The sequence below is a fragment of the Lindgomyces ingoldianus genome (genome assembly GCF_010093535.1).
Source record: "Lindgomyces ingoldianus strain ATCC 200398 unplaced genomic scaffold BDR25scaffold_11, whole genome shotgun sequence".
NCBI classification, from domain to species: Eukaryota; Fungi; Ascomycota; class Dothideomycetes; order Pleosporales; family Lindgomycetaceae; genus Lindgomyces; species Lindgomyces ingoldianus.
In genome coordinates this window covers 529,644-549,810 of record NW_022985172.1, presented here as the reverse complement: position 1 = coordinate 549,810, position 20,167 = coordinate 529,644, and the positions used below count along the sequence as shown (strand labels likewise).

Here is a 20,167-nt window from a genome sequence, read left to right as displayed (position 1 = left end):
ATTTTTGGAAAGGAGAGAGGCGCAACTTTCTTCCTGTCGGAGCCCTCCCTCATGATTTTGTGTATCCTGCTGTTTGCAATTGGGACTGATGCTGGTACTTGTCGATTGTACTACTGTATGCCGTGATTGTTATCGACCTCTAGGACGGCCTTCTTCAAATTCACTAGGCTCTACGCGCACAACTACATCGTTCCCTTTCAATGAGGCTCTACTCAGAGAGATAGGCTAGATCTTGCGGAAGGGGTTTCCTAGTTGGGGAGTTGTCCAAGGTATAGTTGATACCCAAACATATATTTCGTAGGCTAAGTGGGACGGGACGGGACGGGAACGCGTGTTTCTGAGAGAGCCAGAGTTTTGCATGCCCACGGGGATTATTCGCAATATACATGACATGGGTGGTTGCTTTGTGGGTCTTCTTTTTTCATGGTAGTCCTCGCGACTAGTTACATTGAAGCTACTCGATATGCCGTATTCAATTAAAATACTTTCAACACGCGGGTATTTAGCTACATACAGAGCAGGAAATACCGCTCTTAGTGTGGAGCATAACAAAAGACATAATTTAGGACAGACGTTGACATCATGTTCACATTCTCTCTAACGCTAGCGATAGATTTAATCCACCAAACCGTCCCGAATAATATCCCATAGTCAGCGATAACAAAAAGTATCGCAGCACCTGTCGCAAGCTCAACCCCACCGTGGCGGTGTAAGTGTGCCACCTGCCACCCACGCCTCCACAAGCAGCCCACCAGCACCTTTTTTGCCTGAGTCGCCACTGCGTGTTAAAGTGAATCACAGCATCGACACATTCCGTCATTTCGACTCATCTTGAGCTTACGTTGGTTTCCGCCTTGGCATACCCACCCTCGCATTCAAACCTAACAATTGCACCAGCCATTTTTGGATGCAGCTTAAAGGTTGGGTTCCTTTTTATATCAACTTTGTCGTCGCAATTAACTCTTTACATTTGAATTTCTTGCTACTTCTGTAGCCCATTTCACTTGATTTATTTGTTTTGCAAGCGGGATCCACATTGCACTTTTTATAGGGGCGTCTAAGAGGTGCAGCCAGCGATGGTCCGCAAAGGCAAAGAAACAGTTAAAGATGCTGGTGCCAACGTGGAGGAGCATCCCGGTGGCGGCCATATCACAGTCACGGCGCAGCAGAGTCGGTATGCGCTTGATGCTGTAGATGCACCTGCGTCAAAGGAGGTATATATATCTCACTCAGCTTCCATCTACTCAACACCAACATCGCGGGTGCAATAGCAACTAACATCTGGGAAATAGATCCTCATCAAAGACCTATCTATCAGCGTCGCAAACCGTGAACTGCTGTCTCATGCATTATTGCATCTCGTCGAAGGACGCCATTATGTCCTTGTTGGCCGCAACGGGACGGGAAAATCTACGCTTCTGAAAGCGATTGCGGATGGCCTTATTCCAGGCATCCCGTGGAGCACGAGGATTTTGCTACTTGGGCAAACGAGAGATACGTTCGAAGATGAGCTCGGCGGGCTGAAGCTTGAAGACGAGACAGTGCTGCAGCATGTTGTGAGGAGCGATCGAGTGCGAGAGCGGTATATGCGGGAAGTTAGGGTGTTAGAGCCAGCAGTTGAACACCCGAGTGATCCTCTTGCGCCTGTGAGAGCGTTTAGGAAGATTGGTCATGAGAGACTGGGCGTGCAGTTGAAAGAGGCGCATCGGATTGCGGAAAGGAGAAGTGGAGCGCGGGGAAAGCAGGCAAGGAAAGAGTTGATTAAATTGGAGGAGAGGTTTGAAGAGTCGAAAGAGAGGTTGGAGCAGCATGAAAGCGAGATTGAACCGGCGAAGCTGAGCGAAGAGACGCAGGCGGCGGCGGATATGTTGGCGAATGTGCAGACCGTACTCGAGCTTATAGACGCTTCCCAAGCAGAGGCTAAAGCGAGGAGTGTGTTGCTTGGTTTGGGTTTTAAGGAAGTCGTCATTGATAAGCCGATTTCGAGACTTTCCGGAGGATGGAAGACTCGCTGCGATCTTGCATGCGCACTTTGCCAATATGCGGATGTTCTTCTTCTGGACGAGCCGACGAACTTCCTGGATCTTCCGTCGATTATATGGCTGCAGAGCTATATCCAGAACCTGACACAGACTACAGTCCTCATCACCACCCACGATCGGGATTTCGGGGACGCAGTGGCAGAGGAGCTGATCATGCTTCGCCATCAGATTCTGGAGAAATTCCGTGGAAACCTCAGCCTTTACGAGCGAGAACGACAGAAGAAGACGCGTTACATGACGAAGATGAAAGAGGCGCAGGAAAGACAGAAGAAGCACATGGAAAAAACAGTCCAGGGCAATATCAAAGCTGCAAAAGAGAGAGGTGACGATAAGAAATTGAAACAAGCAGCATCACGAAAGAAGAAATTGGACGAGCGGATGGGAATGGAGGTTAACCAAAAGGGAGGAAGATTCAAGCTAAATCGTGATTTGCCTGGATACCATTTAAGTGTAAGGGCGGATATTGAGATTCCGGACTTTGATCCTCCGGTCAAGATGGCTTTTCCAAAACAACCGCCAGATCTTCGATTCCCAGGAGCTTTGGTGACATTGGAGAAGGTGTGTTTTTCCTATCCAAGTCGGAGGAGCGCACCAGTATTGGTTGATATTGATTTGACTATCCATCCTGGAGCGAGAGTGGGACTAGCTGGGCTTAATGGATCTGGGAAAACGACATTGGTATCTCTCATCATGGGCGGCGGAGATGATGGAGTCGGAGGACTCACTCCGACGAAAGGCACTATCAGTAGACACCCCCGTGCGAAGTTCGGGCGCTTTTCCCAGGAATCGGTGGAGGAGATTGCTGCAATTGCGGCACAGAGTCCCAACCTGACGGCACTGTCACATTTAATAGAGGCTGCTGGAGATGAGATGACAGAGAAAGACGCTCGTCAGATTTTGGGGTCACTTGGACTGCAGGGTCCGACAGCGTCAGACGTTCCACTTGGGCTATTGTCTGGGGGGCAGAAAGTGCGACTTGCACTGGCGAAGCTTTTGTGGCCGCCGCCTCAGCTGCTGATTCTAGGTATCGCACAAATGACACCTGCGATCTCGATTTTGACAAGCTAATTACGAGACCCTTAGATGAAGTGACAACGCACCTCGACGCCGACACCATCCTTAGCCTCGTAAATGCACTGCGGGAATACGAGGGAGCGGTGCTAGTTGTCACTCACGACCGCTTTTTCATGAGGTACCACGCCCGCCAAATTGCTTTTGTGATATGACGATTGACGTGTGTATTAGGACCGTGGTTGAAGGGGAGAGCCCGTACAAGCTAGCGCCAGGGGTTCAGGCGGGCGAGGGTCCAGAAGAGGAGGAATCCGAGGAAGAGGAAGAGACAGGGGCACCAGCAGGAACCGTCTTTCGCCTCGTCAAGGGCCAATTGAAGAGAGTGGATGGAGGGATGGAGCAGTACGAGGAAATTGCGTCGCGGACGGCGGCGAAGCTGGAGAAGAAGCAGGCTGCATAGCACACGAGACGACAGGAGCAACTGAGACGAGCGACAGCTCCCCAGAACAGTTCAGATGGAGTTTTAGGGTTCTAAACCAAAGTCTTGTGTGCGTTTGGACCAATTTCCAAGGGTTTTGCGGGCGGGTGCTTCCCGCGAGGGCCCATGCGCGGTTGGCGTCCCCAAGTCCGCAGGGCCAGCGTGGAACCTCCCAGGGGAGAGCCCATTTTTTAGGGGCAAGAGGGTGCTGCCAAGCAGTAGTAATATTGTTGTTGTCGACGTTGCGCGTTCCTCCCGAGTGACTCCTTTTGCGGCGCTCCACGATGCCCGAGGTCTCCTTTCGATTATACCAGACCGTTGTAATAATCATGCCTTAATTCTTTGTTGCCCGCTTTTGCACTGCAGGTCGCTTTGACACCAGCCGCTCGTTTCGTTTCAGATCTGCCCACCCGCACACCAGATGGGCCATGGCCGACTCGTCCACAGCTACCCCTCGCTCCAATTCGGAACCCCAGCCGCTCAAGGCTCCCAAGGACAAGAGCTGCCCGTTCTGCGGCCAGGCATTCACGTCGTCGTCTCTGGGGCGTCACCTCGACCTGTACATACGCCAGAAGAACCCCAAAGCGCCGGATGGAGTGCATGTGGTGGAGGAGATTCGGAAGATCCGGGGCGGGATCACGCGGAGGCAGGCCAGGACGTCAGCCTCGATCAAGAAGGAACTGGGCACGCCCGTGTCGAACAACAACCAGTCGGTGACGGGAGAGGGGTCACCTGTCATTGTGCATTCTCCGGGGGAGCAAGGCGACAGTGGCAGCATTGGCATGCCATTGCCGTCGCGCGCAATTGGGGCTCGCACCCCCGAAGTGAGGAGGGACATATCGCGACACATGCAGAAGTCGGACCTGGACCAGCGGCAGAAGATGTCTGAGGAGATGGAGACGGCCAAGGCCACGGAGATGGCGCTGCGGGAGCTGCTGAAGAGCATGAGGGAAGCCAGCGCGAAAGCATCAGGTCTAGGGCTCTTCGACTTCGACCCCTACACGCTCAACTTCCCCAGCCTTTGTCTGCACATCCTGCCAGCGCCCTCGACGCTCTTCTCCCCGACCCCGTTTCCCACCAGCGAGTCCTGGTCCATCAGCCCCCCGGGCCAGAAGCAGTTCGATGCCCTCAATCGGCAGGTGCGCGAGCGGCTCCTGGCACACCAACGGCAGCGTCAGATCAACCAGCTCTATCCCCGGGGCACCACCTCGAACTCGTCCTCCGCCTGCAATTCGCCCCTCCCCTCTCCTCCCCTCTTCGACCCCGACCCGCAGAAGCTGTTCTGCCACCTCGCCGATGCCTACAATCACTGGTCCACCCTGACCGACAAGCAACGGCAGGAGGCGTGGCAGCTGGAGGTGTTGCGCTCATATGCCCGCGCCAATGACATTCGTCGCGACGTCGAAGTGACCCTGAAGCATGCTCAGCGCGAGACCGAACAGCTGAAGGCACGTCGGTGGTCATTGGGCGCCCCAGAGTTATCCCCGGTCAACTTCCATGTCAGTCCCGAGGCGGTCACGGAGCTTGGGAAACACGGCATGGACTTTCGGAATTGGGATTACGACCGTCTCATCGAGAAGTGGAAGAACATTGTGCGGGAAAACAAGAACGCTTCGACGGGCATGGCTGCGCAAAAGCCATTGCCCAGCACGGGTGCGAGAAGTTTCTCCGTAGCCAACATTCCCGCGCAATCTCTTTCTGGGATCAATGGCGCCGGCCAAGATGCCAGTGCGAAGATTCCGTCGAATCCCTACTCGGCACCGCCCACGACCAACGGCACCGAAGCAAGCAGCGACCAAGCCGATGCCGAAGGGGAAGACGATGACCCTGATGACATCGACGCTGAAGTCGCATCAGACGAAGGCTCAATCGGCACTCAACCCCACGGGAACGCACTCAACAATCGCCACCACGGCTTACCTCTCCAACCTACACCCATCCATCCCTCCCAGATGCATGCCCAGGCCCAAGCGCAGGCACACGCACATGCTCAGGCCCAAGCACAAGCACAAGCACAAGCGCAAGCACAAGCACAAGCACAAGCACAAGCTCAGGCTCAGGCCCAAGCTCAGGCATGGGCCCGCCAGCACATGAACCAGAGCCGGAACCAACATCACCACCAGCATCAGCAATTGTCCCCGCATCCGACACACATGGGGTCTGCAGCTTCCTCGCGAAGGACCTCACAGGTGCTTATGGAGACGCATGGCATGAGTGCTAGTGGCATGATACCCATGGAGGGTATCGAGAACCACCAAGACCAATTCCTACGGATGGGCATGGGGCTTGCTGATGGGTTTGTTGGGACAAATGGTGACGGGGTGTAGATATGTGCACCCGTCCCTCCTCACATACCACCCCACCCCACCTCTCCCTCTTGCTTATCCGTTCCTAATACTTACTTTGCATGCACATGAACTTCTTCATTCTAAAAAATCTGGTTTTCTCTTCTTTCATAACAAATACCCCATTTCCAATTTCTGTTTCTCTATTTTGCTCCGTGTGGAGCGGAGCTGTATACAACATCACTTTGCCTACATACCTTCTCCTTCTTCCTCTCCCCCACCTCGATATTCAACATCATGTCGAGGTTCAGGCCTGATTTGGGCTAGCCTTTCGTCCCTCGTTTGGACTCTTTTTCTTTGTCTGTCTATCTACCAAGAGAACTAGAATATTTTGAGAACCTTCATTGGAATGGGTGGCGGCCTTCGTTGCCGATTGTATTTGTTTTGCATATAGGGTATTGGTTCTGGTTTTGGAAATGGCGTTTTGGGTCCTCGATCAGCCAGAGACGAGAACTGTTATCCCTCGACGATAGATGAGGAGACTTGCTATAGCTATATACCATTGCTGCGTTTGGATATTAGGAGATGGGTTGGGGGGAAAATATTGGATTTACTGTATTTGAGCGAGTGGCCTTCGTTGAGAATTGTGATGTCACATAGGAGCTAGAGCTGGCAGCGAATGCATGCACCATGCCACAAAAGGAGCGATTGCTTTACTCATCTACGCACGGCCAGACAACTTTCTTCCCCCGCCCCAGCTACCCCCTATACCTAGCCCACCTATCATCCTACTGCCCATCCTTCTCCACCTTCCTCCAATCCGCTTCTATCCCCTTCCTAAACTCCTCATCTCTATCCTTTAGCCTCTATCCCCAGCCTCAGCTACCGCCTCTACCTAGCCCGCCTATCATCCTACTGCCCATCCTTCTCCACCACCTTCCTCCAATCCGCTTCTATCCCCTTCCTAAACTCCTCATCCCTGTCCTTTGGCCTCCATCCCCAACTCCTCGCCACCTCCGCCCTCGTCTTCGAATTACTCGCAAGCCCCAACTCCGCAAACGCCGGCATAGCACCCAACCCCCACAAATCTGCTGCCTTCTGCAGCTCGAAACTCCTCACTTCCGCTTTCTGCAACTTTCCGACTTTGACGCCTGCATCTGCCACCATCTGCATGAGTTGCCTCCACGTATGTCGGCCCGATTCAGAGAATAGGATTCCAGATGGACCAGAGGGGACGGGTTTGCCTTCGATGATTCGGGTGAGCAGGATTTCGTACAGGGAGATTAAATCGGTGATACTAATATGATCCCATTCCTGCGAGCCGGTGCCAACGGTGTGCGCGAACTCATTCTTGACCGCCGCACGCGCCACCGCCGGAATCTGAATACTTAGCTTATTCCCCGGACCGGAGCCAGGCCCGTAAATAGTGGGAGACATGATGTTGTGGGTTTTGATCCCCACCGCAAGCCCTGTGTCGATGACGGCCAGTTCGGCAGTCCTTTGCGCATATGGCTCCAGCGCGTCAAGCTTTTTCTCCATCTCATACACGGCTACAGAATCCGTGTCCGAGAATTCCGGCGTAGAGCTGTAGGGATTGATTTTCTCAATATCCGTGAAGGGCCGGTCGGAGAGGTTCGAGGTGCCGGAGACTTGTATCATGTGTGGGACAAATCCCTCGAGGTTCGAGGCCAAGCGATCTCCCAGACCGAGGACAAGCGCTTTGGAATGCTCCGGTAAGGTAGCGTAAGCTGGGTTTAGAATGATGTCGAAGCCGGAAGCAATCTTTCGCACCTCCTCCAGGTCGTCTGGGTTGGATAGGATGGTGGGGGAGACGTTGTACGCCGTGAAGAGAGCGGCTTGAGAGGCTGAGCGGAGGAGTGCGCTGATTTTAAGCGTTTTAAGGGTTGGATTGGTGGTAGTGGAAAGGGAGTGGATGAGGGTGCCGCCGCTGGAAGGGGTTAGTAGGATGTGTTGGAAGGGAGGAAGGAAGAATTACATGTAGCCGGTGGCACCAGTGATGAGGATCTTTGGAGACTGCATTGGGATGACTGTGGTCGATGTGTTTGTGCTTGCTTGAGGGGTTGGAAATAGCGAGATTACTAGAATGGAAGAATTGAAAGTTGTGAGGTGGTTGATTGACTCGATATGATTAATTCTTAGAGAGTTGCTGCAAAAGATGACTGGACTGAATGCTTGATGATGAGATAGAAAGAGCTTTTCTCCTCCAAGCCTCCTCTCCCCTTTATACTTCCTCCCCTCCCTCCCATGTCCATTCCATCTCCACCCTCTCCTACACTTGTAACCACAATAATATGACGTTCCACTTCATCCTCTTACTAACAACCTATATGACTAACATACTCTAACCGGAAGCGAAGAGTACGGGTCTACATCAGATAACCAAATCCGGTTAGCCGGTTCACTAATCAGCAGGGGGTTATTTATATGCGGAAATATCTCAACTCCGCTGCATTTGTATCTGGAAACAATGGAGGAAACTTCCACCGGTGCAGATGCTTAGATGATAAAGTTATGATGTGATGGATGAGTTTTCCGAAGGGTGGCCGGGATTGGGATTGTTGAGGCGTGTTTTCCGACGGTTAGGGTTGGTCAATAGAGAGACGAAGATTGGAGGGGTGGAGTGGAGTGAGGGACTTGAGAGAATGCTCCTGAAAAATCATTACGAATAGATAGCTGACTAAAGAGCGTGCATGCAGAACATTTATTTGCTAAAGCAAATGAGGAAGCGGAATTATTAGTAGACGGAGTAAAGTTGTCCCGATCCAAAGGATGCTGAGGCCAGCATTTGGTGTTGGTGCTACATTGGGACAAATCGTCATCCCATATTAACGCCTACGATGAAAGATTAAAGAAAACTTGTGATATTTCAAGCTAGTTGTTTAGCAAAGGGAGTGTTTAGAGAAGATAGATTTTGCTGTAGATCACGTCCCTACCGTGTTCCATCAGAGTCCTCCGCATGCAGTAGACGTTTCTTTCAACATTCGGTTTCTGACATCCAAAACACATCGTTGCGACTCGTACGTCCCTTTGCCACAGGATACTCTCATGTCCTCTTACATATACCATGTCTCAGTCTCTCCGGATTCATCCTGAGGAGACGTCGTCTCTATCCACCCTTCACTCTCCCATTTCCCTGGTCCTTGGATACACATATTCATCCCAGTTACCCTGCACTCGGGTGCTGCATCCGCTTCTTCGCTACGAGAGCAATGATATCCCGCAGCTGCAACCCCAAGAACTTGATAAAACTCCAGTTCAGCCACGGATCCTTCTCCGACCCAGATATACAGACTTTTAGCCGTGGGGAAATACTCCTCGAATATGGAGTAGATGCTTGTTCGATTAAACATGAAGACTTTGGTGGTGTTATCAGCTGGGGATAGCGACCAAGAATTTTTGAGTGGGAAACGCAACGTCACGTCTTCCAGCTTCTTCCATTTCTTGCAAACATCGAGTTTCGTATATGGTATTTTCGGCCCGTCATGCTCTAGATCGATTTCTAAAATCCGCAGGTTGGGGGTCCACTGTTGCAACAGCTTCAAAGAGGTTTCCGATATATATTTATCCTCAGTTGCGTTGGGGCAGGTTGTGTGCTCGTAGCTATGCATTCGCAGTTCTTCTAAGCTCGATCCGCGTCTGACAACGGACACGAACGCAGCAAGTAGGTCGTTCAGGCCGAAGAGAGATAATCGCTTTAGCGGGGGAAGCGCGGATGCAAATTTGAAGTAGAGATCTTTAAGTGACATTGATGCGTCTTCGCCGTGGTCGCTGAAGTCCTGGCACTGGGTCTTAGGAATGGTGCCGGACAGATATGGTTGCCACACCTCAGGGGCTATGATACTCAAGGATGAGAGGCTGGGCAGTTGTCCTGTAAAAGTGGAAATGAAGTCCGCAGGAGGATGTTCGATAGTGAGATCTTCGACATGGCTCCAATCCATTACAGATGCCCATGTCTTGGCTTGTGTTTGTCCATCCAAACCAGGTGCTGCCCAATCGTATGACTTGAGAATTATACGCTTAACTTTCGAGAGGAAGCGATCCCCGGCCTGAAACGTGAATGACAAAGGGTGTCTTTGCTGTTCATAAAAGGATAATGACTCGATAGTCGGACATGTCATCAGCGACTTGTAAGCAGATATAATCCCGTTTTCCCCCTTATCACCAAAGTAACAACCCCGGTAGTTTTCATGACTCGTCGTGCGATTGCATTGGCATCGCGAATACTCCATTTCGATCTGAGTGATATCGCAATCAGGGAATTGTTTGATGTTGCGCTCGTCGTAGTAGTAACACTTTCCAATGAGGTCACTTCGATAGGCATCTCTAATGATGGGAGACAGTTCGCGCTTCCATCGAAGCCTCCAGGAATACTGGCAAGGAAACCTGACTATATTAGACACGAGCTAAGAGCGGAATTCTTGGCTCCATACCTTAGGCTTTTGAGATTTGGAAGAATTAGTATGAGGTGTGCCAAAGATTTCGACCAGCTGTCCGTTTCGCCAAATAAGGGAAAGACGATGAAGATCTCAGTTATCCTCTCACGCACTGGAGCTGCCTCTGGAGCTATTCTTAAACAATTAAGCACAGCATTGACTTCTGAAGAATTGTCATTCATTCCATAATGGAATTGAATCGAGGTCTCTATTTTCTCAAGCCATTCGATGCACTCCGTGAACGATCTGTCGAATCCTTGATGTGTAACGAACGGAGGGGCAACAGGCGGAGCATTTAAACTGTCGCTCAGTGGTTCGGGATCGTATGTACCTGGGCAAAATGGTTCGTATATATATTCTTCCAGCTCTTCTTCACTTGCTTCGTCACTCAGGCTGAGAGGCTTCTGGGAGGTGTGCGGAATCTGCAAGGAAACGACGCGACGAACGGAGAAAAAAACCACGAAAGCAAACAAGAGAAATTTGCTGAATGAGAGCGAAGCCATGATGAATGAATGCAAGGAGAATCGAATCCGCTCAGTGACGGTAGAAACAACGGGCTTTAAGAGGTTGCCTGATCAGGATCGGCCAAGCAGCACTGCCCTGTCAGCAGGGGATTTGCGAGATATGCGCCACATACTTCTTCTATTGGTCAGCTTTGAGTTTCAGGAGTATTCTGAAGTCCGATCAGATTGGGGATTATGCGCGACATAGCCTTGGGGAGAGGAAGAGTGTTGCAGACACCTCGTCGCAGTCGAACTCTTTCCGGACTAGCGATTTTAAACATATTACCAGCTACCACGATTTGTTAAGCCTCTCGCTAGAATTTAAGAAAGGATTAAGAATATCAAAACTGCCATACAACATCTGAGCTCGTCGTGTCCCGCAGAACTCCATTACCTTCTCTGCGTCTTGCCTAACACTTAAATACCGCCGGTCCTGGGATCGTATACGGCAGCTCATTATACTGACTATACAGAATCCCGGGATCCTTACTATTATACGCACCAGGAAAACTCACCAATCCTAAGCTCGGCACCGTCATCCCCGACCCAGAAATCTTCAATTGATGGCAACCTGGATAGAACTGAGCTCCCCCTTCCTTGTACGCACCGTGCAGCGCGATGATCTCATGGCGCACGAGATAGTACCCTGGTTTCAAACAGCTTGGAATCACGTAGTTGACACCTTCGTTGGGGTACGTCATTAGCGGTGTATCGGCCCATTGGTTTTTAAGCCAGTCGGCATTGGTGCTGTGGAGACCGTCCTCGGCGATTTTGAACCAGACAGGTGTGCCATTTGTTTGGTAGTCGTTGCAACCTTGCCGCCTACCAGTCAATGAATTGAACTCAAACCCTGCAGAGAACAGGAAGTAGGTTACCTGAGTCTGGGCATCGAGCCATATACGTAATGAGAGGTCCCTGATGGCTCTCCGCCCACAACGTCCAACGCAAATTCACTGTTGAGCCGGCTGCAGCAGGAGCATGTAAAGCGGCAGGCTTAGACCCAAAGATACCACCGGTCGTGTTGCCGCCGCATTCAATATCTTTGAAAGTTACGTTCTCGACTGGGAAATTTCCCTGGATCTCACGGGAGATGCGCTGAGGCTGATGGATATGAGTTTGGGCGCCCCGGGAATTGCATGAGAGGTCACGTACTGTAGGATTCATGTATGGATCCTGGTAGGGCTACAAAACCACATTAGAGCCTAAGCGATTTTGTTGAGGGAGTAAAAGATCGCACATGATAGAACTGAAATTGAATTAGCAGTCTAGTGGCCGCAAGAGAGTGGAATCATCGCACGTCATAATATTTCCCTCCAATAGTTGCATTTTGCACGAAGCCATGGCTGGCCACCAATGGCACACAAGCAACGAGAGTTATCAAATACTTCATCTCGAATCACTTATATGTCGAATTGGACTATGTTTTACCGTGCGAATCTTCATATCTTATACTAAGTCGGTGACTATAACCTCTTGGCACCAATAATTGCCCGAATCTCACCCGGAGACCAAATGAACACAAATTATGGGGAAGAGGTTTCGTTCAGAATTTAGCTAGTCTCATTGCATCTGGCTTGGAAACGTATTTGGACTTGGCAATTACTTGAAATGGCGGAAATTCGATTTTGGTGCTTTTGATTGGTGGAGAGAAAGATGTCGGTTGGGGCATTGATTTGTCGAGTAATATAGTTGGATTAGCTTGCAGTACGAATGGTGTCGATTACAGGAACCATCGACTTTGGCTTCGATCAGACAATTAAGCCAGGGTGAAAAAGAGTGCTCGAACAGTCCTAATAGCATTCAACAGTCAATGACCAGGAGCGGGCGGCCCGGGATGACCGGCTGACAAGGGTTTCGAGCTATCGTGTACACGCACTGCTATACACTTACGATCCAAACAAAGTCACACAAAAAGATTTGGAGAATGGAGGCGATGATAGTAAATATTTTAATCTCGTGAAGATTTATGCAGGACTGATCATTTCATTAAGTGGACAGTTACTATTAGCCTAAACATTCGGTTATCCCTTCTTGTCGTTCCTGTCTCATCATCTAGAGTTACTTCCTTTGACATCGTCTTGCTTCTTGGCAAGCAATAGCCTGATATCATGCTTCGATTCTACCGTTAACCTATCCTATCCGCCAATTATGATACCGGAGCACTAACATTCTTCAAAATCCCCATGATTGTTCCAAACTCCTCGGGAGGCGTCCTGCCCAATCCACATTCGCTCGACACTCCAAATTCTTGAACCACTTGTTGCGCCGTAACAATTCTCTCCCTAGTACCCTCTTCGTCATGCGGATGTACAACGCCAAGATACAGCTCCGGGATCTTCCAGTTAAGCTCTTTCAACGGAGTGAAGTACGCTAGGTCCTTCCTACCCTTCGGAACAGGCATATGAATCCATTGAATTGGTCTTTGAACGGATTTGTTTAGAGCATTAGCAAGCTCAACTAGTAGTCTCGTATCTTTTGGCTCTACAAAATGACGATGACCAGTGTCACCATAACATAGGTGGAATCCAAGTTCAACATCATTGGCAACTCGGTTGGCGAAGCGAGACAGTCGTTCAATAACTCCCGAGAAGATAGGGTCGAAATAGGCCGGCCATGGTCCTGCGCCTTCTATGAGCGCAATCTCAATTGCGACATCAATCTGGATGGCTAGTTCGGAGTGTGTGATGGAATCTTGAATCCTCTTGAGGGAGCGTGCGAGCGCATCTTCGTATAGAGGCTCGAGACGGAGCTGGAAAGGGGCGGCAATTAGCGCCATTACGTTGACTAAGCCCGGTAGCGAAACTTGGAAGCGTGTTTGCGATGCAATATGGCCGTCTGCCATATTTTTCTTGAACAAAGCATAAGATTCGAGAGCAAAATCATCGAATTGAGTATGAAGCTCTGGTAGTTTTTCTAGTGCAGTCGAAACTTGCTGATCTGTCAAAGCTGATTGGGCGCCGGTGACTTCCCCAGAACCGTCATACTTGGCGAGAACCTGTGGTGCAGAAGAAAATAATTGCCTTTGCCAACGGATAAAATAATGTCTATTTCCCGTTTCCCCATCCGGGATTCGGTGGAGGCGGCTAGGCAGGAGAGCTGGGATTTGTTCGAAAACATTTTCGGTTGTAGGGAGATTGATGCTGCCAACGAGATGGACACCGCGCGGCTGAGCAGAGTTCATGGTGAGTATGAGGCGATGTGTTTGCCACAAATTGAGCGGCTTCTGACAATGCAAAGCACTGTACTTATGCTCAAACGGTGCCGGTAGAACAGAGATAGTGATGGTAAGTATTGCAGTGAGGAGGAAGGTCCCCTGGACTCGAGATATGCTGTTTAGTAGAGAAGAAGTCTTGTTTGGAGGGCCGATATATTAGCTCGTGAGTTAGGAGAGCTCATCCTAGCTGAGCAGTGGCTAATATTGTAGTACAGTGCTACTGCTCCAGACATCAGTATCGAATGCGACCACAGCAAAAGCGGAAGTAGTGAAAAGGGGGTTTACGTTTTCACATCTGGATTTGCAAAGCAAAAGTCCGGCGCAGCTCCGCAAAATTGATGTCGTCAGCTTGAGGATGCTATGGGAGCCTTGCCCCAAATGCAGACCCTGGACGATATTGCACTGATCGCGTGAGGTGAATGACAGCGTATCTGCTGCTAGTGTAATGCGTGGCGTACCGGAGATCCACTAGAGTCACGGAAGTAGGATTGTATCAGAGAAAACACCAGGAAAGGAGTGAATCTGACATGGTGCTTAGACTGCGATAAAGAAGACCGTGCCCCATGTAGTACAAGGTGCGGGGTATGGAAGTCGTAAAGTTGCCCTCATCCATGACCCGAGTATCCGCGGAAGCTCTCGCAGCTCAGATAATTATTTTCGATGAAAGCAGAATCTAACCTCAAGCCATATACATTCGTCCATTCCTGCTCGCTGGTGAAGGGAGCTAGATGTGCACGAACCGTTCCTTTGACAGGCTGGATGGCATTCGGTGCAGTAGAAACTGATGTATTGAAGAGCCTAATCATGTTGTCGCAAGTCTTGCCGTCTGCAAATGTAGGTTGGTTGGTGAAGTTTTTGAAGAACTCTAACGGAAATATTTCATCCTTAGTAGAGGAGAAAAGGGTAGAAAGAGATGCAGCACCGGGTTCGAGGCTTCTGGCGCTGAAGTATGTGGTCTCTGGTCTCTTCGAGTTGGGAACAGACCGATACGCATCACACCCGGGTTCGAAAGTTGCTGGAAAGGTAATCGTCCCATAATCCATTGCTCCTTTCAGGGCGATGTCGTGTCCAGATGTCATGAGCAAGGAAGGCGCCCATTTGAACGAGGTATAGTTGTCGTTCAACATGTCAACGAAAGGGAACTCAACTCCAGTACGCTGATGAGATTAGGGGACTGTGTGTATTCAAGCGAAGGAGAGGGACTTACGGAGAAATCAGGAATCTTGTATCCAAAGGCTTGTACCTCATGATCATGTAGCGCTTGGACAACCGCGGGGTACATGTCTTTAGGGAACGAAGGTAGTAAAGCCCGGTACGCGTGTTCGAGAATCCCATACTGGGGAGGAATGAGTTGGCGTGCAAGCTCAAGAGAAATCGGGATGACGGCTACGGTTCCATTCAATGTGCCGGTTGCATTGCCCGGATATTTCGAAGCGATCGGGTTGGGTTGGTCTTTAGATGTGCAAGTTGTGAGAGGGATCTCATTAGGGATTACAAAGTATGTTGAGCAGGCATAGCGCAAGGCAACTAGGGAGAAAAAGGAAAGAAGGAAGTATTGTAGGTTGGACTGATTATTGATGCGCATCTTGGGATGTTGAACGGTAACGAAAGCAAGAATTGGGCAGCAGACCAACGCAACGTCGACATATGTCGAGAACATGGTGGATCAGAGCCAGAATCAATAATTCTAGCGGGAGAAGAGTGACAATGACTCTGAAAGGGTTGAGACGATCTTGGATATAAGAGGGAACGGTGCCCCGGAAGCGCATTGTGCCGCGCCACGGTGGGTTGTATCAAAGCTCAAAGGGACTGGTTGGACTTCGGCGGGAACACATTCCCCGACAGCAAGCGCAAGCGGAAGGAACTCTCTGCGACGCTTCCAACCGGCACGTGCTTAGGGAGGCTCTACAGGATCATTGGGATGGAAAGCATCGTTCCGAGGGCGCGATCTGTCATCTGGGATATGCTGGGTTGCCCGAGGCGGCTCCTGGCTTCCGTCCGACATGCCGAGACAATAATGGATCGAAATATGATTTTCGTCGACTAGAACTGCCTGTGAACACGGCGCAAGCGCGTACTGTTGCCATTGAGTGGTTTGTTAGAGGACGCGAAGTCACAGAGAGCGTGTCAAGAACTTGCTCCGGTTTCAGGACTCGAACTTGGCACGCTATCCCTAATGGGCCAGGCGGGGTCATCTACCCTCTGAAAGCCACATCCTCAACTTGGACTGTCAAGCTTTCCAGAGGGTCACGTATTTACCCCAAGTGGCATTTCATCCCGTTGGGAGAGAGTACTGTAATGGTTCTTCGATTCCGACATCGTACCCGATTTCTAGAAGCTTTTTACAAGAGCCAAGAATCCCCGCCAGGCACAGCACCCGCAGACGTGACCATCACCTGATAATTCGCCCAGAACATACGAAAAGCTCACAACTCCGCTCACGCTGACCTCCATTCAGGAAATGTATTTCAAATCTTGATATCCGCTCGCTGTGATGAGTCGTCGTCGTTTTCTCACACTTCTCTCGCTCGGTGTATTCGGATTTCTAGCTGCGTACTTTTACAACAACAGAATGGCAACACCTTCTGCCCTTCCCGCGCAAAACCTTGCCAGGAGCGGAGCCATCGTAGTGGGTTCTGGCCTGGCAGGCCTGTCAGCGGCATCTCAGCTCATATCTCACAATGTCCCTGTCCAATTACTTGAACGGTCCGCAAAACCGGGCGGCAACTCGATTAAAGCGTCCTCCGGCATCAACGGCGCACCAACCAAGTATCAACCAGTTTCAGATGATGCCTTCTACACCGATACCGTGAAGTCGGCGGGGAAAGCGATGGCCGCCATGACAGCACATCGCGAAACGCTCATCTCGACCTTGACCAACTCGTCGTCAGCAGCCGTATCCTGGCTTGTCGATACCAACGGTATCGATCTCAGCAAAGTCGCCCAGCTGGGTGGTCACTCATTTCCGCGAACACATCGCGGAGCAGGTCAAACGCCTCCAGGAGCCTCCATCGTGACCACACTTCTCAAAGCGCTCCAAGGATCTCCACTCTTCCAGCTACAAACCTCATGCACTGTGACTAAAGTCCTGCAAACCGGCCCACGTGTCACAGGCGTTGAATATGCCTGCGAAAACGGCGAGAAGAAAGAACTTCATGGCCCTGTGATCTTCGCTGCAGGAGGCTTCGCCGGCGACGCAGAAGGCATGCTGGCTCAATACCGACCTGATCTGGCCGGCTATCCATCAACCAACGACCCTAGGCCAGGTACACAACCTCTCCTCACTGCCATCGGCGCTCAACTTCTAGATATGGATCTCGTCCAAGTTCATCCCACAGGCTTTGTTGACCCAGCGAACCCCTCTTCCCCGCTCAAATTCCTCGCTGCGGAAGTCCTGCGAGGTGAAGGTGGGCTCCTCCTTCTGGACGGAAAGCGCTTCATCGATGAACTGGAAACGAGGGAAAACATCACTAATGCCATCACTGCCCATCCACCGACGTCGAAGACACCACGCCAATGGACTGTGCAACTCGTCCTCGATGAAGGTGTCTACAGTGCAGCCAAATCTCACATTGACTTCTATGTCTGGAAAGGTCTAATGAAGAAGACCAAGATCTCCGACTTGGGAGCCGAAGCCTTAGATTCCATACGACAGTTTGCGAACGCGGCTTCTGGGAAGAACGCCGATCCTTTACATCGCACTGCCTTCGCGAATTGGACGCTTACAGATGTAGCCCCGGAATCTGTCGTCTATATCGGGACTGTGACGCCGGTAGTTCATTTCACGATGGGTGGGGTGCTGATCAATGAGAAGGCGGAAGTGCTCAAGGAAGGTGGAGAAAGGATTGAGGGACTCTGGGCTGCCGGTGAAGTTACCGGTGGCGTGCACGGAGGAAATAGGCTTGGTGGCAGTTCTCTTTTGGAGTGCGTCGTCTTTGGTAGGATTGCAGGAAGTCAATGTTCGGGGTATTTGCCGGCGTAGATAACAATAACTGACGGTGTAGATTTGCGCCTAGGCTTCCAATAAAAAAAGCATAGTCTTGAGTGCTGTTCGGTCAATGTGCATGAACCGACCATGGTAGCGGCAAATTCTCCCATTTCATTAATCTCGATGAGCCCTCATCTTGCCCACGATGCCCAGCAGTTTCTTAACGCCTTCGCAATGCCAAAACCTGTCGAGATATCTTTCATTGTCTCCATTGGGGGGGCTTGCTCATCTTCTCACACCCCCATTTCCATGCCTGCCCCTCAAATAATCCTCCATCTGCACTTCGTCTAAATCATCAATCCTGCTGTTTATATCTTTTTTCCGTTCCTCGAGACTCGTTGTTTTTGATGAAGCCAACGGTTTCCTTGGACGTTCGGGTGATGTACTCTTCGACCCACTTTCGCTTGACGCTTCAGAGCTTGATGCCGTCCTACCGAATCCGAGGGCTGCGAATCCTGAGTAAATCGAGTTCGCAAAGGTGGCTGCCGCACCCGAATTCTCTATCTCCTCTACCTCCGAACTTGCAGGGGTGGAGGACCGAGAAGATGGCACAGGAGTCTCGCAAGACGATGAGGTATCCGGTCTTGACGGCTCGCCTTCGGGAGTGTGCCTTTGTGGTGTCCCTACTGTTGGCTTCTGAATTTCTTTTGCTTCAGGGTGTTTTCCTAAAGTACCCGCTAGTTTTTGGCCGAAGAGAAGCGTGAAGATGACGACGAAGAGAACTTCATCCGTTCTCCTGTTCTTGAGGACGTAGCGTAACTGATGTGTTTTGTTATCGATGTAGCGTACTACCGAAATGGAGAACCCGGGAATCCTTAGCGCGAAATTGGCGAAATCAAGATACGGGTTGAAGAAATCTGCTTGGTAAAGTCGCCCGGCTTCAAAGGTGAAGTTCTCGAGATTCGAGATGTTCAGAAAGTTTTTCCGCCGTTTGTTGGCCTTTGGCGGAATGCTCAGATCTTGCCGAATCTGCTGTCCACTACCATCGGCACCTTCCTCAATTACTCCCGCTGGGTCTTTTTGAAGTTGCGTGGCGAGCTGGTTATCCGCCGGTGTGTGACTCTCATGCTCACCAACGCGGAACGAAAAGAAACTCGAAAGCGCTGGACCATATAAGTACGGCCTGTCAGAATATGGATCGCTATAAATTCCAGGATCTAGGATGGTAGTAACGATTTTCATCGCGTATTTAAACCCTGGCGGGAGACGATCTTTGATGGAGTGATCAAAGTCGAATCCAGTTACCAGATCATTCCCAGCAATGTCTTTCTTAGGGACGAAGGAGAAGCCTATGGAATACCGGTCTGACAGATGCGTCGGATGTGAGAAGTACTTATTTGTTGAGGGAGAACTGCGGGGAAGGCCATGGTAGTCACGTATCCGCACTTTTAGGTAGCAGGTCATGACATCGTTGTCGATAACGTGGGCATCGTCACCGTTGACGGCCACTTCGCGGTGAGTCGACGAGTCATAAGAGGGGCCTGCAGTGACCTGGAGCAGATATTTGTCGCGCGCTGCTGGATCTACAACACCGCTTGATTCTGACGACAGCATTGTGGTTGAGGAGAGGTGAGGTGTGATTTGGAAGTGGGCGAGTTTTTACCTAAGTGGGGTTGAAGGGATGTGGAAGGAGCAGCCTAGAAATGACAGTGAAGGAAAAAGAAGAACCTAATACGAAGAAGCTTGGAAAGAGATAGAAAGCAAGGAAAAGTTCCTTTTGGACTCCCTTTACATGTGAAAGATGGCGAATGTTGGGTGTTTCAAGGTTAGGAAATATCGTAGGTAGAAGTCAGCTAGCCACTGTGCCTCCCGCGTTCAAGTGTTAGCCCTCGCAAGATCCTGAAATTCAAGTCTCGAGGCGCCACAGGACTGCGGCTGGAAACAGGCTAGTAACATCGTTGAAGCGTGTTGAGTTTCGCCTGAGCAGCGAGCAGCGATAAAGCATTGAAATGTGATGACAGAATGTTGGCGCCAAAATAGGCTCTGTAGCGAATTAAAGAGTGGCAATAAATGATTTGGGTGAGCTTTGATTGGCCAGCTTAGTGCGCCGTTCGTAAAATCGCGAAGTAACATACATGGTCGAGGGGAAATGTGGGCCAGAAATGTTCGTACTCGTGAACGCGATGATTCCCAACGATTGCGGGTCACCGTTCCACAAGTTTCGCCGGCTTACGGATCCGTATTATCAACTC

At 50.6% G+C, this 20,167-nt stretch overlaps 9 protein-coding genes across 9 annotated transcripts; 3 read left to right on the top strand and 6 right to left on the bottom strand.

Moving 5' to 3' along the window:
- Window positions 1-919: 919 nt before the first annotated feature.
- Window positions 920-3,770, top strand: BDR25DRAFT_283888 (P-loop containing nucleoside triphosphate hydrolase protein). The gene is made up of 4 exons (XM_033688084.1): window positions 920-1,214; window positions 1,293-3,066; window positions 3,126-3,234; window positions 3,288-3,770. The coding sequence occupies exons 1-4, from the start codon at window positions 1,077-1,079 to the stop codon at window positions 3,511-3,513; spliced, it is 2,247 nt and encodes a 748-aa protein (XP_033549287.1). The 5' UTR covers window positions 920-1,076; the 3' UTR covers window positions 3,514-3,770.
- Window positions 3,536-6,038, top strand: BDR25DRAFT_14450 (uncharacterized protein). The gene has a single exon (XM_033683892.1). It carries the CDS (start codon window positions 3,960-3,962, stop codon window positions 5,856-5,858), a length of 1,899 nt encoding a protein of 632 aa, XP_033549286.1. The 5' UTR covers window positions 3,536-3,959; the 3' UTR covers window positions 5,859-6,038.
- Window positions 6,039-6,604: 566 nt separating this feature from the next.
- On the bottom strand, window positions 6,605-7,932 carry BDR25DRAFT_341852 (NAD dependent epimerase/dehydratase family protein). The gene is made up of 2 exons (XM_033693648.1): window positions 7,813-7,932; window positions 6,605-7,764 (listed from the first exon to the last, which is right to left on the bottom strand). Exons 1-2 carry the CDS (start codon window positions 7,854-7,856, stop codon window positions 6,729-6,731), a joined length of 1,080 nt encoding a protein of 359 aa, XP_033549285.1. The 5' UTR covers window positions 7,857-7,932; the 3' UTR covers window positions 6,605-6,728.
- Window positions 7,933-8,735: 803 nt separating this feature from the next.
- Window positions 8,736-10,775, bottom strand: BDR25DRAFT_341851 (uncharacterized protein; the record flags this gene model as incomplete). Its single annotated transcript, XM_033693647.1, has 2 exons — window positions 8,736-10,220; window positions 10,268-10,775. Coding segments are annotated over 2 exons (1,838 nt in total), but the record flags the coding sequence as incomplete, so codon positions are not given.
- Window positions 10,776-11,167: 392 nt separating this feature from the next.
- BDR25DRAFT_366456 (family 61 glycosyl hydrolase) lies at window positions 11,168-12,163 on the bottom strand (the record flags this gene model as incomplete). The annotated part of the gene is made up of 4 exons (XM_033696955.1): window positions 11,168-11,587; window positions 11,649-11,874; window positions 11,926-11,955; window positions 12,071-12,163. The coding sequence occupies 4 exons, from the start codon at window positions 12,161-12,163 to the stop codon at window positions 11,184-11,186; spliced, it is 753 nt and encodes a 250-aa protein (XP_033549283.1). The 3' UTR covers window positions 11,168-11,183.
- Window positions 12,164-12,887: 724 nt separating this feature from the next.
- Window positions 12,888-14,439, bottom strand: BDR25DRAFT_258803 (uncharacterized protein). The gene is made up of 2 exons (XM_033686553.1): window positions 14,281-14,439; window positions 12,888-14,218 (listed from the first exon to the last, which is right to left on the bottom strand). The coding sequence occupies exon 2, from the start codon at window positions 13,952-13,954 to the stop codon at window positions 12,920-12,922; it is 1,035 nt and encodes a 344-aa protein (XP_033549282.1). The 5' UTR covers window positions 13,955-14,218; window positions 14,281-14,439; the 3' UTR covers window positions 12,888-12,919.
- A 134-nt stretch (window positions 14,440-14,573) lies between these two features.
- On the bottom strand, window positions 14,574-15,765 carry BDR25DRAFT_302628 (uncharacterized protein). The gene is made up of 2 exons (XM_033689838.1): window positions 15,195-15,765; window positions 14,574-15,144 (listed from the first exon to the last, which is right to left on the bottom strand). Exons 1-2 carry the CDS (start codon window positions 15,645-15,647, stop codon window positions 14,593-14,595), a joined length of 1,005 nt encoding a protein of 334 aa, XP_033549281.1. The 5' UTR covers window positions 15,648-15,765; the 3' UTR covers window positions 14,574-14,592.
- A 470-nt stretch (window positions 15,766-16,235) lies between these two features.
- Window positions 16,236-18,037, top strand: BDR25DRAFT_302627 (Flavocytochrome c). Its single transcript, XM_033689837.1, has one exon. The coding sequence runs from the start codon at window positions 16,560-16,562 to the stop codon at window positions 17,967-17,969; it is 1,410 nt and encodes a 469-aa protein (XP_033549280.1). The 5' UTR covers window positions 16,236-16,559; the 3' UTR covers window positions 17,970-18,037.
- Window positions 18,038-18,085: 48 nt separating this feature from the next.
- BDR25DRAFT_14415 (DUF1769-domain-containing protein) lies at window positions 18,086-19,660 on the bottom strand. The gene has a single exon (XM_033683891.1). The coding sequence runs from the start codon at window positions 19,527-19,529 to the stop codon at window positions 18,201-18,203; it is 1,329 nt and encodes a 442-aa protein (XP_033549279.1). The 5' UTR covers window positions 19,530-19,660; the 3' UTR covers window positions 18,086-18,200.
- Between the last annotated feature and the right edge of the window lie 507 nt (window positions 19,661-20,167).

Coding starts and splice junctions, on each gene's coding strand:
- BDR25DRAFT_283888 (XM_033688084.1), top strand. CDS start 1,077: ATGGTCCGCAAAGGCAAAGAAACAGTTAAAGATGCTGGTGCCAACGTG. Junction 1,215..1,292: donor ATGCACCTGCGTCAAAGGAG/GTATATATATCT, acceptor TCTGGGAAATAG/ATCCTCATCAAAGACCTATC. Junction 3,067..3,125: donor GCCTCAGCTGCTGATTCTAG/GTATCGCACAAA, acceptor CGAGACCCTTAG/ATGAAGTGACAACGCACCTC.
- BDR25DRAFT_14450 (XM_033683892.1), top strand. CDS start 3,960: ATGGCCGACTCGTCCACAGCTACCCCTCGCTCCAATTCGGAACCCCAG.
- BDR25DRAFT_341852 (XM_033693648.1), bottom strand. CDS start 7,856: ATGCAGTCTCCAAAGATCCTCATCACTGGTGCCACCGGCTACAT. Junction 7,765..7,812: donor ACTGGTGCCACCGGCTACAT/GTAATTCTTCCT, acceptor AACCCCTTCCAG/CGGCGGCACCCTCATCCACT.
- BDR25DRAFT_258803 (XM_033686553.1), bottom strand. CDS start 13,954: ATGAACTCTGCTCAGCCGCGCGGTGTCCATCTCGTTGGCAGCATCAAT.
- BDR25DRAFT_302628 (XM_033689838.1), bottom strand. CDS start 15,647: ATGTTCTCGACATATGTCGACGTTGCGTTGGTCTGCTGCCCAATTCTT. Junction 15,145..15,194: donor ACAAGATTCCTGATTTCTCC/GTAAGTCCCTCT, acceptor TAATCTCATCAG/CGTACTGGAGTTGAGTTCCC.
- BDR25DRAFT_302627 (XM_033689837.1), top strand. CDS start 16,560: ATGGCAACACCTTCTGCCCTTCCCGCGCAAAACCTTGCCAGGAGCGGA.
- BDR25DRAFT_14415 (XM_033683891.1), bottom strand. CDS start 19,529: ATGCTGTCGTCAGAATCAAGCGGTGTTGTAGATCCAGCAGCGCGCGAC.